The 14,567-nt window shown below is 43.8% G+C and overlaps 1 protein-coding gene across 1 annotated transcript in view; it reads right to left on the bottom strand.

The window, feature by feature from the left end:
* LOC125293465 (collagen alpha-5(IV) chain-like) overlaps nt 1-14,567 on the bottom strand; it is a 35,586-nt gene that overhangs the window by 9,788 nt on the left and 11,231 nt on the right. Inside the window, exons 16-35 of the mRNA XM_048241389.1 lie at nt 14,124-14,168; nt 13,556-13,609; nt 13,373-13,414; nt 12,982-13,066; nt 11,818-11,853; nt 11,471-11,644; nt 9,963-10,055; nt 9,456-9,554; nt 7,895-7,965; nt 7,525-7,719; nt 6,881-7,049; nt 6,251-6,343; nt 5,859-6,058; nt 4,559-4,709; nt 2,991-3,107; nt 1,554-1,718; nt 1,265-1,351; nt 966-1,091; nt 652-750; nt 291-377 (exon numbers count right to left, since the gene is read on the bottom strand). Coding sequence (XP_048097346.1) covers nt 291-377; nt 652-750; nt 966-1,091; nt 1,265-1,351; nt 1,554-1,718; nt 2,991-3,107; nt 4,559-4,709; nt 5,859-6,058; nt 6,251-6,343; nt 6,881-7,049; nt 7,525-7,719; nt 7,895-7,965; nt 9,456-9,554; nt 9,963-10,055; nt 11,471-11,644; nt 11,818-11,853; nt 12,982-13,066; nt 13,373-13,414; nt 13,556-13,609; nt 14,124-14,168 — 2,188 coding nt within the window. The remainder of the gene's footprint in view (nt 1-290; nt 378-651; nt 751-965; nt 1,092-1,264; nt 1,352-1,553; nt 1,719-2,990; nt 3,108-4,558; nt 4,710-5,858; nt 6,059-6,250; nt 6,344-6,880; nt 7,050-7,524; nt 7,720-7,894; nt 7,966-9,455; nt 9,555-9,962; nt 10,056-11,470; nt 11,645-11,817; nt 11,854-12,981; nt 13,067-13,372; nt 13,415-13,555; nt 13,610-14,123; nt 14,169-14,567) is intronic.

The raw sequence follows: 14,567 nt of genomic DNA on the forward strand, positions 1-14,567 counted from the left end.
TTTGAGAAGCACCAAATATATTGGTGTTGCTGTTCACTGTGTGTGCATGCCTACATGGTTATACTGTATGTGCGTAAGAGTGAGAGAGAGTAAGTGAGTGAGTGAGTGAGTGAGTGAGTGAGTGAGTGAGTGAGTGAGTGAGTGAGTGAGTGAGTAAGTGAGTGAGTAAGTGAGTGAGTCGGCGAATTAGTAAATGAATGAGTCAGTGACAGAATTAAATAGTGTGTGAGAGTGAGACAGAAAAAAAGAGAGACTGAGATAAAGGGAGAGAGAGAGAGAGAGGATCTCACCAGGAAAGCCGATGAGCCCTGGTTGTCCTTTGGGCCCAGGTGGTCCAGGGTGTCCAATCCCACCGCTGCCAGGATCACCAGGAGGCCCTGATCACATGATGACACACACGGATCACACCAGCAATAAGGAGTGGTGCTATACAACTCGTGCACTAACTACCTACAAAGCACACAGAGCGCATGCTAACATGCCAACTGGTCCATCCCCAACCACAAAACGATAGAGCATGTAGCCTAGGCTGGTAGTGGGAACCACAGGTGTATTTGCCCCATTAGTCAAATTATCATATATCATTACACACATCTGAAGCATGCTTCATAGTGCTACATACTTTAAGGCTTTAGAGCCACGCTTACTGACCAGTAGGCCCTGGGGGCCCTGGGTGTCCATCTCGTCCATCATTGCCAGGTCCTCCAGGGTGTCCTTTGTCACCTTTGGCACCTGGTAAGCCAGGGTGACCTATGCCACACCACAGCATCCAAGACACAGCCAAGCATACACCATGTGACAGTTCAGAGACTTACAGTAATGAGACCACATTGGGCTTCCTATGCATGGACTGATCCCGAATATGGGTCTAAATGGGATCTTCAGTGGATATTTCCATTGAGAAAAAGCATTTGATTCATGTATAGAAAACCAGCCCAATTGTATTTAGCTTATCAAGTTCTCACCTGGTGGACCAGTGTCTCCTTTCTGAGGCTGTATTGAACTTATGGGGCCTGGGGAACCGTCTGGACCTGGTTCCCCTTGCATGCCATCAAACCTGGCACCTTTACAACCAGGTGCCCCTGGAGAACCTGAAAGAGAACGTCAAAAAGGAATGTTGGACGAGTTTGTGGCAGCAACCTTCATATATATTCAATATGTACTAGAGATACTGTACTGGGCCTTACCCCACTTATAAGATCATATTTTTAATTTACTTCCCAAGACATAGACAGCATTTGCATCATATAAGATCAAATCTGACCTGTAGGACCTGGTGGTCCTGGTGGGCCCGGAATGCCATCCTGCCCCGGAAATCCTATCCCTGGTAGACCCGGATCTCCAGTCAGCCCTGTCATTTGGGGACACACGGTCAGCAGAAATACCATAATGCCATGTAAAATACAGCACTCAAGTGAACTGAATGGAAGCATTGCACTAGATGTAGATGTACTGTAAGTGCTAGAAGCTTTCACAAATAAAAGCATGTAAATACAAAGTTTCTGTTCTCACTGTAAAGACAGTAGCTATGTTAAGCATTGCAAAATCAACACCTTTGGCACCAGGAATCCCCTCTCTCCCTGGACGTCCTTTGGATCCGACGTAGCCGGGCGATCCTGGTAGAGTGATGCCTGGCTGGCCAGGGAGTCCAGGGACACCTGGCAAACCAAACCCAGGACGACCTGCGGCTCCCCAAGACCCCTTCTCACCCGTGGGCCCTGAGAACACAAAGGTGTGTGTATGTATATGTTTGTGTCAAGGGTCAAGGTCAAGGTTCTTTATTTGCCATTTGTGCACAAACCAGCAGTTCAGACTAGGGCTGTAACGATACACCAACCTCACGATTCGGTTTGTATCACGATTTTTGACCCACGGTTCGATACGAATCTCGATTTTTTTTTTTTTTTTGGGGGCTAGACATTTTATTAAATAACATTTTAATAGCCTCCCTTAGAACACCAGAGGATTACAATATAATATATCTATTATTTTATATCCTGATATAAAAATATTTTTCTGAATGACTGATATTTATGACAGCACACTTTATGCAGATTAGCCTATAGCCTAGGCCTGCTATTTTTTTATTACAACTCTACCTCTTTAATTCAGCTGTCTGGTTGAAGCCTGGAAATATTGTAAACAAAGTAGCATAGTTGGCTAGCTTAGCCTATCATAGTCTACTGCAGTGGTCCCCAAACTTTTTCTTCCGAGGGCCAGCTTACTGTGCCTTTGCGGCCGCGTAAGATGCAAAGCACTGAGTGAAACACTAGAAAGGTGTGTCGCGATTCTGCCTTTTCACACCGCGACACAGTATCGTTGCGAATGTCGCGATTTCGGTTTCGAATCCTATATCATTGCAGCCCTAGTTCAGACACATTGGAATTCTTGTGCGGTGCTCTCAGAGTCAACACTATGGGGTAAAAACACTATATTAAGAAGATAAATACAATAATAAATAAATAGAAAAAACATTTACACAATAAATACAAGTACTAATTAAGACACATAATCCTGTTTCACAGATGTCACATAATTGCACATGTCAGTTTGAGTGAGTTATTTTAACTTTAGTGACTTTAGAGACTTTAGTGAGTCTCTGATGATTCTCTGCTCTTTTCTGACAGCGCTGCACAAACATAGAGTCCATGGAGGGAAGTGTTGTCCCAATGATCCTCTCTGCCATCTTTATGACTTTTTGCAGAGCCTTCCTCTCTGCCTGTGTGGTGGTACCATACCAGACAGTGATGCCTGTGGTGAGGATGCTCTCTACCAGTCCTCTGTAGGCCTGGGTAGAGAGCATTGTGTGTGTGCTCACATTATTTGACTGTGCATCCATTGTCAGACAGAACATTCTGGTAGCACTGAGTACCAGAGCAATAAAAGAACAGACACAGGGCACTGGACCTCAGTGGAACATAACAAAAGCTCTGCTTGAAAGACTATATAGATGGCTACATTATCATGTGTGAATGAACACAGTCAGTCACCTGGGAGGCCGTGGGGCCCAGGAGGTCCGGGTGGGCCAGGTGGCCCCTGCTGTGCACATCTAGAGCAGTCTCCAGAGAAGCCCTCCTCACCAGGAGCACCCCTAACACCTTTATCCCCTGGGTTAGAGACAGAACAATGGGGGAGGGTGAGAGAGAATGAGAGAGAGATCGAGAAAAGGAAATAATAGGAAATAAATAATCTAACTTCCCTCAGATGCTGACGTCCATAATTGGACCTGGGAAAAACCTGGCGCAAGGTGTATCTGTTTGGGATAAAAATGGCCTCTGTTCTGCAGTCTAGTGAGAGGAGATTACTTTGAGCTGTGATGTTTTCTGAGTGTTGTGAAATAAATGTGCTACTTTGTTTCTAAACCGTCCAACTTTTCTTCTCTTTTTTGTTACAATATCGACCCTATTGTGACATTGAGGGCCAGATGTACTAACGCTTTTGCGCCCACTTCAGGCGTATTTGTTTCAAGAACGCAGGCGGTAAAATCATTACAGGTATGTACAAACAGGCCGCAATGATGTAAAAGCGCAAACTGCCTGACGTGGGAGCTGAAAGTGGCAGATTGCGTTGTTCATGTCATACATATGCATTCATGGGAGGATCCAGGGGAAAGTGGGAGTTTAGTGTAAAAAGATGGGAGGGGAAGAGTAAAGAGCGCCTAATTATGTATTCCGCGGTATGTACAAAGACTGCTCCTGAAAGACGCGCCTATTCTCGCCCTAAATACTTCCGCCTTGCAAAAGCAGGTATTAATCCAAATTGCAGTTCATGCGTCAATAAGAGAACCTTTCAAAGACAACAGAATCGCTATTTAGAGCACCAGTTTTGTAAGTCTTTTTACTATCAAAAGCAATGTCTTACTTTCACTTTCACGTCATTCACTTAAACTTTCCTACTTGCTAGATTTGACCAATCTTCCATAGCATAAGTAGTTTGAGTAGAACTACTGTTCTTATTATCTCCCTGTTTGTTGACATCTTATCATATATGGTATTATTTCATGATCGCTAAACGTTTGATTCTTTTTAATGTTTTCATCAGTTAACTTCATTCAACGGCGCTTGTATGTAGGCGCTGGCATTCAGTTGTGGACGCTCGTAAATTGCGCTTATGGGCGGAGAAAGGTGCAGTTTACACTAAGGATTGAACGATTGATAAATACGACGGAAACTTGGGTCTGACAGCTTTCACAATCTGCGGTTTGTCCATGACGCTGATAACGCTACGTTCGCAAATGTACGTACATCTGGCCCTGAGTGTGACAGAGAGAAAGAGAGAGAGAGAGAGAGTGTGGGCCTTAAGTTAAGAAAAGTTAGTCGAGTTATATTTTATTTGTTCTGTAGGAAATTTGTCCTCTGCATTTTACCCATCCAGGGGTAGTGTACACACACACACACACACACACACACACACACACACAGTTGGAGGAGTGAGCTCACTAGAAGCCACACACACACACGGAGCAGTTAGCATCATGGCGTGTGTGTGTTTGTGTGTGTTAGCTTGGTGGTTGCATTGGTTTGTGTGTGGCCATGCTGCAGGGGGGGCACAGATGTACCTTTTGGTCCAGGTCCTCCAGGATAGCCGGGGGTTCCCAGATCTCCTGGCCTGCCTGGTGGCCCACTGTCTCCATGTGGCCCTGGGTCCCCAGCTATCCCTGTGGGGCCTGGAGGCCCAGCTGGTCCTGGGCCCCCATATCCTGCATCTCCCTGTGGATGCAATAATAGAGTCATAATAGAGAGGACTACCATGCTATTTCATCCAATTCTATATGAGCATACATGTACAACCAGTCACAATCAGGGACTGAAAACAGAATGATTTTCATTTCGGGTTCGTTCTGAGTAAAAACATTATTTTTTCATTCCTGTTCCAGTGTTCCAAGGCCTCTCCTCTAAATGGTAGCTGTTTTCTAATCCCTGGTCACAATACACAAAATACCTGTCAGGATTCTCGTATGGACGGTTGTTTTTGTCTCCCCCTACCTGTTGGAGTGTGATAATTCTAGACTTTATTTTTGTAGCCATGTGTTGGGTTATGTGCCCGGAGTCACACCCATGTCCTTATTTGGGCAACTTCCTGCCTATGTTCAATTACCTCCAATTTCTCTGTTCACCTGTCTCATTTTGTGTTGATTTGTGGAGTATTTAAACACTGCCCTTTTAGTTCACTTTGTCAGATCGTCACGGTATGTACTGTTTGCTACCTGACTGCCACGTGAGTGAGACTAGCGTAAAGATAAAATTATAGTTTACGGTTCTTCCCGGTTTTGAACCCTGCCTGTTTTTGACGGAAGTCTTCTGCCTGTTGGTTTTGGATCACTTGCCTGTACCTGTCCGTCTGTCTCTGTCTGTCTGCCTGCCTGCCTGTTTACGAAACCTGCCTGTACCTGGACTCTGATTTGCCTGCTGGACTGTTTGTGAATAAATCCTTCTGATCTGCAATTGATTCCCGTTCTGAGTCGTGATGGTACCATTCAAAACTCAATCATGGGACTCAACATCTCTCCAATTTACACCAATGCCAATTTTATGCCAATGTACAGCATGAACCAATTGTGTTTAGTCCTCACTGACTCCCTCATATTTAATTGCCTAGTCTCTGATCAATGCTCTGAGCCACATGAACTTCATAAACAACCAAAGCATTTGGTACTGAAACATAGAGGTTGAACTAAAAAATGTGAGTGGTTTGCTGCAACATCTGATTCAACTTTTGAGAATGTTGTATGTTGAGATGTTCAAGGACATGCATGGCACAGTCATCTCCATTTGTTGCTGCATCTGGCTAGACCCCAAGACACTGCGTGGACCTGTACTGGTACACCTCATGTGTTGGCAGTGAGGTGGTGCTCAGACCTTCTCTCCTTGTGCTCCAGGAGGCCCAGGAGTTCCTGATCGGCCGGAGGGTCCAGTCCTGTGGGGACCAGCCAGCCCCGGCTGGCCCTTGTTGCCCTTAGGTCCAGGTGGTCCTGGGTATGCAGACTGAAGGAGACCAGGCTCTCCCTTCTGCCCAGGAGGACCAGCTCCTCCTGCAGGGCCTCCTGGGCCTTGGTAACCTGTCATTAAAATACAAACATCACATAGACATGGATGACTATAAACTGTGAATAAAAATATGACCTTGTGCAAAATACCTTAAATTCTTCACAAATTGATTTATCATCCTTAAGAAATTGTTATCCTTATCCGGGAATAAGGAATCTCCCTACTCCCTATTCTATGCAATCTATGATGCCTTGCATTCTGACCTGGGGGCCCAGAGAGTCCTGGAGATCCTCTTCTTCCTGGTGGTCCGGGGTCTCCAACCACAGGAATCCATTTGGCAGAGTCCCCCTTCTGACCTGCATGGTAACAGGGCACTTACTATATAACCATAAATGGCCAGAACTATGCATATAAAATACTCTACTTTCTGTGCATCTGCATGTGAACATCTCATAAACAAATATGAGAGAAAAAAGGAGTTGTCTAATCCTGTAAAGTTAAACAGTGCATTAATTAACTGCATTTCAAACCTGATGCGCCTGCTTGATACATGCTACAATGGCGAAAATATTCATACATAATAAGCGGAATGTGTGTTTGTTCAAATAGTCAGGCATGTGTTAGTGAACATTTGTGTCCTCTGCTTGTACATGAGTGTGTACAGAAGCATTTGCTCTCCCAGTGTCCTAATGCCACCTTGCAGTTTGGTCCTGCAAGCCAGGAGAGGGTCAAAATGAGCATGGCACAGCGCAGTGCAGCACAGTCAAAGTTAGAATAGAAATGCAAATTGGTTTGGCACACCTTGGCTTGGCACAGCCGCATGTGCTAAAAACGCTGTTTATGTGTGTGTGTTGTTCTTAGGTGTGAGTGTGCATCTAGCTGCCCTTTCTCACCTGGGCTCCCTGGAGGTCCTCGCAAACCCTGCACACCGATGTTGCCCTTTGACCCAGTATAGCCAGGTGCTCCGTACCCAAGTGGGCCTGCAGGTCCAGTCAGTCCCGGAGGTCCTGCTGGCCCCGGGAACCCGCTCGGGCCCCGATCTCCTCTCAGATTCAAACAAGACTGCAGTGGACACAAAGACAAAGATCTAGTTTTGATCGCATCTTGAGAGGACTAATCATAAAAGGTCAGCCCTAATAAACACATATGTAAACATCCACAAAGATGTATGATGATTCAACTAATCAAATCACTGACAGGTGGTCTGGGAAGCATTTGTCCACATATGTATTGTAGTATAAACAGACATTTCTTCTGATGCAGTTATAGAATCTACTGGTAAACACAAATGGTCAGCAACATCTCTGGCTGTACACCTTGGATACACCTTGTGTGTCAGCTGTCCACTTGTGATCAATCACCCGAGACACATGTAAAAAACAAGCGTAAACTGTTCACCCCACCAGGCACATTCAATGTGTAAAAGTTATAGAGGTTGTAAAAGAATACTAACAGCTCTATAGTACCGGTTCTTGTGCAACTGGTGCAACTACACGTGGCATGGTTTCAAATAGTCTGATGGTTTGCCGGCACTTACGAATGCAGAATCACCCTTTGGGCCTGGTGGGCCTTTGCGGCCTGGACGTCCTGGGGGACCAAACAACCCAATCCTCCCGGGGGGACCTGGAGAGCCAGGGAAGCCTCTGTCCCCCTTTATCCCCGCAAAGCCATAACCTCCCCCATCGCCTTTGGACCCAGGGAACCCTGGGTTGCCTTGTGGACCAGGTGGACCCTGAAATCAGCCAAGAAACTCAAGGTCATTTCAACATATCTTATTTCATTGTGGAACTCGGCACATTAGACAAAATGACCGAAACAAACACAAGACTGAAACAAACTGAGCTGAAGTGAAGAGAGCTGAACTGGAAAGGAATGTAGTTCTGCTTCATCGGATTTTCTTACTATACCTGCAAGCCAGGGGGACCTGGAGGGCCTCTAAAACCATAGTCTCCCTTGACTCCAGGTAACCCTGGCACACCTGGAAACACAGTGGTCACCAGTACACAAATGGTTCTGTATATGAAAATTATTACAATTAAAAGCTGTTACAATGTATGTTGGTCAAGATAAAGTGCCATTACAGATTTTTTTCCTCCATAACTGGCGAACTGAAAACAACCAACTGACTTTATCCCTCATAAGACCATGTATCATCTACCATCTACATGGGAAAATATTATAACCTGCTTTCCACAAAACATCCCTACTAATAGGGGTGTCACGATTCTCCAAATCCTCGATGTAATTTTCGATTTTAAAGTCACGATTCAATTTTCGATCTTTTTTAAATATTACTATTAATGCATTCCTTATATGTTATTTACTCTTTTTGGCCTTTTCCTTTTCTTTTTTGGGGGGCTTTTATTTTGAAACCGTTCCAACCGAGAGGTTGTAATAGACCTCTCCAGAATAAGTCCCGCCTCCTAACTTCCATATCCATCCAACCTTCGGTCGTCAAATGTCTATGGGAAATAACATGGCGTTTTGAAAGATCGTACCTGTCAAACTCTGTAGGTGACAAAGTAGAAAAAGCTGCTGGGCAGATTGGCCTACACACTTCTGCCATCTAGTTTCCACTGGATTTTTTGATTTTCGGTGCCGTTTAAGTAGTATAGTCTATAGTATACTACTTAAACGGCAATCAAAAAATCCAGTGGAAACTAGATGGCAGAAGTGTGTAGGCCAATCTGCCCACCAGCTTTTTCTACTTCGCTACCTACAGATGTTTTACCGGGTATGATATTTCGAAATGCCATGTTATTTCCCAAAGGCAATCGATGCCCGGAAGTTGGATGGATACGGAAGTTACGGAGGCGGGACTTATTCTGGAGAGGTCTATGTAAACAGAACTAACTTTAGGCTAAAACAGAGACGTGAACATAGTAAAATGAAACAACACAGAATGTGAATTTGATTGTTTCAGCACACTCTGAAGAGACCCAAGGTTAGTGTTCATGGAATATGTACTTATAAATGTGCATTTTAAGCCTTAAAGTAACTTTGGACTGTAATTAGAAATCTTTTCACTTGCTAAGTTGAGTAGGCTAAGTTAGTTTTAATTGACGTGAATGAACGAATACTGTACTCCACACCGGTGATTTCAAAGTAGCAAGAGGGGCTTTGATTTCGGTAGGTTGATGTGTAGGCCTATATTTTAACTGGCTGCAGCCTAAAATTAGAGGAGTGTTGACGCTGCAGTTCAGCACATGCATGTGTGTTTGTGCGTCTTGGCATACATGCTGGACGTGACATTGGGGGTGTGGCTGCATCGTCGATTCTATTTTAAGTTCGAAGTTCGAGATTGAGATGTAATTTCGATCGATTTCGAAATAAAATCGAAATCGTGACACCCTTACCTACTAAGCAACCCATGGTAATTTAGTTTTGTCTATGCTTTACTGTATCTGACTTTAATCAGGAGAGTGTGATTATATCCTAAAATGAAAGGGCTCCTCTGATAGACATTACCATGGGGACCAGGCGGTCCAGGAGGTCCTACAGGTCCTGGTGGTCCAACATCGTCGCAGGGTCTTCGATCTTGACACCTGCAAGGGTCACCCTTATCACCTGTGGTGTGGCGCACAAAAAATAAACATTCTCAAAGCCCATTATGAGGTTGTTTAAAAAGCTAAAGCCTCTACATTTCTGTCTAAGCAAAATCGAATTATAGTCTTTTAAGGCTGGGAAGGGCTTGTCACAACCCTTGATAGGTTAGATTTTAAGGCTGGGAAGGGCTTGTCACAACCCTTGATAGGTTAGATTTTCAAGGAAGCACCTAAAATGTTCTTTGTGTGCATAAGTATTGTGCGCACACACACAGTATACTCACACCTCATGATGATGTATACAGTGCATGGTCTCATTTCTGAGTAGGGTCCTACATGCAGCTAGTCAATTCAGTATTACATGTAGAAAATTAACATGTAGCTGTGTAGCTTCTTTTGTGAGGCACGTCGAGCTAGGTGGCATCTTAACCTTGTGATCCTGAGAGGCCATCAGGTCCAGGAGGACCAGTTAAGCCTTTATGTCCAGGGAAGCCAGGGATACCCACACGATGACAAGTGTGACCTGAGATAGGAGAAGGTATGTTAGACACGTTGAATGAATAGTATTTCTGTGCATATTTTGTCTGTATGTTTTGTTTGTTTGTTGTTTGCATACATTACTTGATCTTAAATTGCTTTCTATTCTATTTATTACACGGCTCTTCAGAGTGGTGCAAAATGCTCCATTCACTTGAATGGGCCTTCCTAACGTTCGGTGGTCTGCTAATTCTCAATAACAGACCGCTGCTAAGTATACCAGACCGCTGTCAAGGAAAATGGGCTTCGTGCTTCTAATTCACGTCTTTCATATTACTTACTTTCATTTTAAAGGAAAATTCCGGTTTTTAGCACTTTGAGGCCCTTTTCTGGTTTGTTTTGGATGAACTAGAGTGGTGGACACCGAAATTTTGACGACTGGTCCTGTCTTGACTTTTCTGACTCGTTTTGAATCGCCTTTGACTGCTCAGGGTGGCTGCCAACAGGCCTACTGTAGGCTACTCAAACATGTCCTAAAACAACCCTTAACGTTCGTTTTAAAAACTGCAACTCACCGAGTGGTTAGTGGAGTTCGTTGACTATTAAAAGCAAATATATCGGCGCAATGTATGATTTCCAGCCGTCTTATTTGCTAGGCCTATTGTGTAACTATTTATTCAGACACCTTACAACTGTGTATAAACTTCTGCTCAATATTTGAACCTGAAGCATAGACGGTGGTGCAGTAATATCAACGTGCAATGAGTCTTCCAACAGAAATCAATGGGATTTTACAAAATGCCAAATAAAACACGACAGTAACTGTATTTCGCTACGCTACTTGTTTTGGAACATTAACAAACACCACTAACCACTCAGTGAGTTGCACAGTTTTTTCACAAACGTTAAGGGTTGTTTTAGGACATGTTTGAGTCGCCTACTACAGTAGGCCTGTTGGCAGCCACCCTGAGCAGTCAAAGGCGATTCAAAACGAGTCAGAAAAGTCGAGACAGGACCAATCGTCAAATTTTCGGTGTCCACCACTCTAGTTCATCCAAAACAAACCAGAAAAGGGCCTTAAAGTGCTAAAAAATTGAATTTTCCTTTAAGGACTGGAACTTCATTCAAAAGTGAAAGCAGACGGTTGATCAGCTGTGTTTTAAAGATTGTTTGATTCAAGTTCAGCGTGTGCTGTTGAAGTATTTGTTTCTCACCAAAAGACACGATGAAACGGTAGGCTAACAAATAGGCTATAGCCTAGGCTATGTGGGCTAAAGAGTCAATTTCGTGGGGTGTGTATTGTTTCTTTTTGGCAAGTAGCTGTGTAATAAGCGGGATAATGTATAGAACGGCGGTCATTTTCGGGAAATAGGTCCCTTCATAATAATATAATGATCGGCGTTCTATACATTATCCTTTACTTAACAGAGGCTCTGAGCTTGGTACAGAGTTACATCATACCTGGAACAAGTGGCCCGGGAGGGCCTGGGTCACCAGGAGGCCCCGGAGGTCCTGGAGAGCCAGGACAGCCCTCTTTTCCATAGTGGGTGTGTCCAGGATCACCCCTTTCTCCCTTAATTCCTGGGTCACCTTTGGGTCCGTCAGGTCCTTGACCATGGATGAAAGATGCCCCACCTACAGATTACAGGTGCACAGTCAGTCACAGTAAGTGTGCATGCTTGTGTGTGTGTGCATGAGTGCGTGCGTGTATGTGTTTGTGTGAATATATTGAAGGTAAAGGTTCCTATGAATACATGGGCAGCAAACATGAAATTCTCTTCAGCAATCTATCAGCTTTTTGTAGTTACCCGGTAGTCCTGGTGGTCCAGGAAAACCATCCACACCTAAAGAAGAAACAGCACATAGCTTTATTTGAATCAAATGAAAAGAAGATTAAAGAACACTACTGGCTCCAGGCTGATCCATTTTGTGCTGAAGTCAGTGCCTCTGTTAGCCTAGAAATCTAGACGCACCCTAGCGGCAGCAAATGGGTAGTCTAGCAACTCTCCGTTGGCTTGCGAGCTGGTAAAATGAAACTTTGATCAGGCCAATTACATTGTGTGTAGAGTCTGTAGGCGGGCTTGACATAATGATGGCAGAGTTGCGACGGTTCGGCTAGAACTTGAAAACAAAGAAGATGGATGTTGCTGTTGGGGAAAACGCGACACGAGTTAAGCTTTTTTTAAGTTGGCAAAAGTTTGAACAACTAGACAACTAGCTCTACTGGTGGGAAAACGCATGGGAGGAGTTGTAGCGCTATCCTATTGCGTGCAGAGGGAATTTGAAAGACAACCATTTATCCTGCCCCTCGGACTGAGCACTGCGAATGGTGAGTCCCCAGACCCTACATCTTGATGTGGGTCTGGCTCGTCAGGCTATGCCTCTGTACCAGGTAGGTTTTGTTAAAGCACTCTGTGCTCTGTGAACATTTCTGACGTGTACAGATGTCCATTTTATTTAAGTGTTTGTTGTCTAAATGTTCTACAAGATGTTCACAGAGATTAGTTTCTGTGTGCAGGATGTCTAGTCTGTATCCTTTGCTAAGCTAACATTACCCGTTCTACTGCTGCTCTGCTAGTTTAAGTAGTCCACTTATCAAGACTTTTTAGATCCCTGAGTCCCTAGATATTTTTTCTCCTTTTAAATAAACTTAACAAGTGCCATTTTCTTGCTGCACTGGCAGATACATTTGCTTAAAATAAGTCCCTCTTTCCCAAAATTGTATTTTTTTTTCTTATTTTTGGAAAGGCATTTTTTGCAGTGCATTTGAACACTTTTTGGATGCGGGATCCTCATGAATTCCTCACAATTTCATCATTTAGCTGAGAAAGTTCAACGCCTATACACATTTTTGTCAGACAAATACTACACAAAATGAGAAAATAAATGTAATAGTCATAGTGGACATGGGTGTTCACTTGACGGTATATGGATGTACAGTACAGTCATCACTGAGAAACTTGACTTTAAACCTTGAGGTCCAGGTAATCCAGGCTGTCCAGGGTAACCAGGGATTCCAGTCCGACCTTTGATGGAGGTATAATCTGCACCCACCACCTGTGGAGATTAGGAGCAAGTGTATTGTGGATTGGGAGCACTCTGCTACTCATTTAAATTGTACCAAGACCTCATTCAATAATCATGTCCACATCTAGTAAATTAAGCTTTCATAGATACTTCAGTTTTGTTATACCGAGTCGACGTAAAAAGAAAAAAAATCATCCACATGCACTCAGTGACACAATAAATGTTCTTTGGTACAGACTACATCATCATACCATTACAAGCACAGGCACATTGCATAATCAAAACTGCTATGGACAGCCTGATCTGATCCGGCATCTTTATCAGTGAGCTACTCACGTCACCAGGAGCCCCAATCAGACCACGGTCGCCCTTTTGTCCCTAGAGAACAATGGCATGACATAAATAATATTTCTTTTCAATACAGACTCATACATGCCCACACTGGATTGACATTACAGGCACACATATGCATAGTCATGGAGTACAAATACGCAGTCATGCCACCACTGGACCACTGACCTTAGGCCCATCGTATCCCTTTAATCCAAAGGGGCCTGGTTCTCCTTTCAGTCCCTATAAAATTACAGTTTGAAATGAATCAAAAGCATTGTATGCAGTATCTATCAACAAACTCCATGGCACGTAACAGTAAATGACAGCACAACCCCACATGATAAACTTAGACAGCCCATTAAGTTATTACAGTAAGAGATGTCTGATCTCGACACAAGATTGGGTCTATTATCCAACGAAATGACATGTTGCCAGCAGAAGTGTGTGTTTGGAGATCCCTGGCCAGGGTCCTGAAATGCCTTGCCAGGATTGTGCAAGAGTCAAGCAGGATCTGTGTGCATACCAACCTATCCCCTAACAGAGGAGGAGGAGGAGGAGTGAGGTTAAGGGAGGAGGTGGGCCGCCAAGGCCAGCAGGTACCACAGCTGGAGCGGTGAAACTATCGACTCCGGTAATGTGTGGTGAAGTGAGCTTCATATTCTGCTGATCTCTATTTTGGAATGGCATTCATGTCCAATTATATTGTGGGGAGGGCAGGTTCAAAAATAAGGCATAGGCCTACTCAACAATTTACCCATGTTCCAAGTTGTCCAGTGTCACCATCTTTTCCTGGTTTTCCCTACACCAGCAGAAACAAAATCTTTTTTATTGAAACAGCACACATCGACATTACATGGGTAGTGTAGTAATGCACTACTTGTAAGGCACATGCTTGTACTACTACCCTACTCATTACTTATTAATGAGTTTGAGTTTTATTGAGTTACTTCTTAATATGTTTAATAAGTATTAACTCATTACTATGTTTTTGAGCCAGTTCTACTGTTTACTCAGCAACATTTTCCATATACCTGAGATACCCTAGATTTGCTCAAAATCAGAAGGTTACATTAAAGGGATATTCCACCATTTGGAGAATTACACTCATTTCCACCTCCCCTTGAGTTAAACAATTGATTTTTACCTTTCTCCAGTTCATCCAGCCGTTCTCTGAGTCTGGCGATACCACTTTTAGCTC

This window comes from Alosa alosa, chromosome 1, assembly GCF_017589495.1.
Source record: "Alosa alosa isolate M-15738 ecotype Scorff River chromosome 1, AALO_Geno_1.1, whole genome shotgun sequence".
NCBI lineage: Eukaryota > Metazoa > Chordata > Actinopteri > Clupeiformes > Clupeidae > Alosa > Alosa alosa.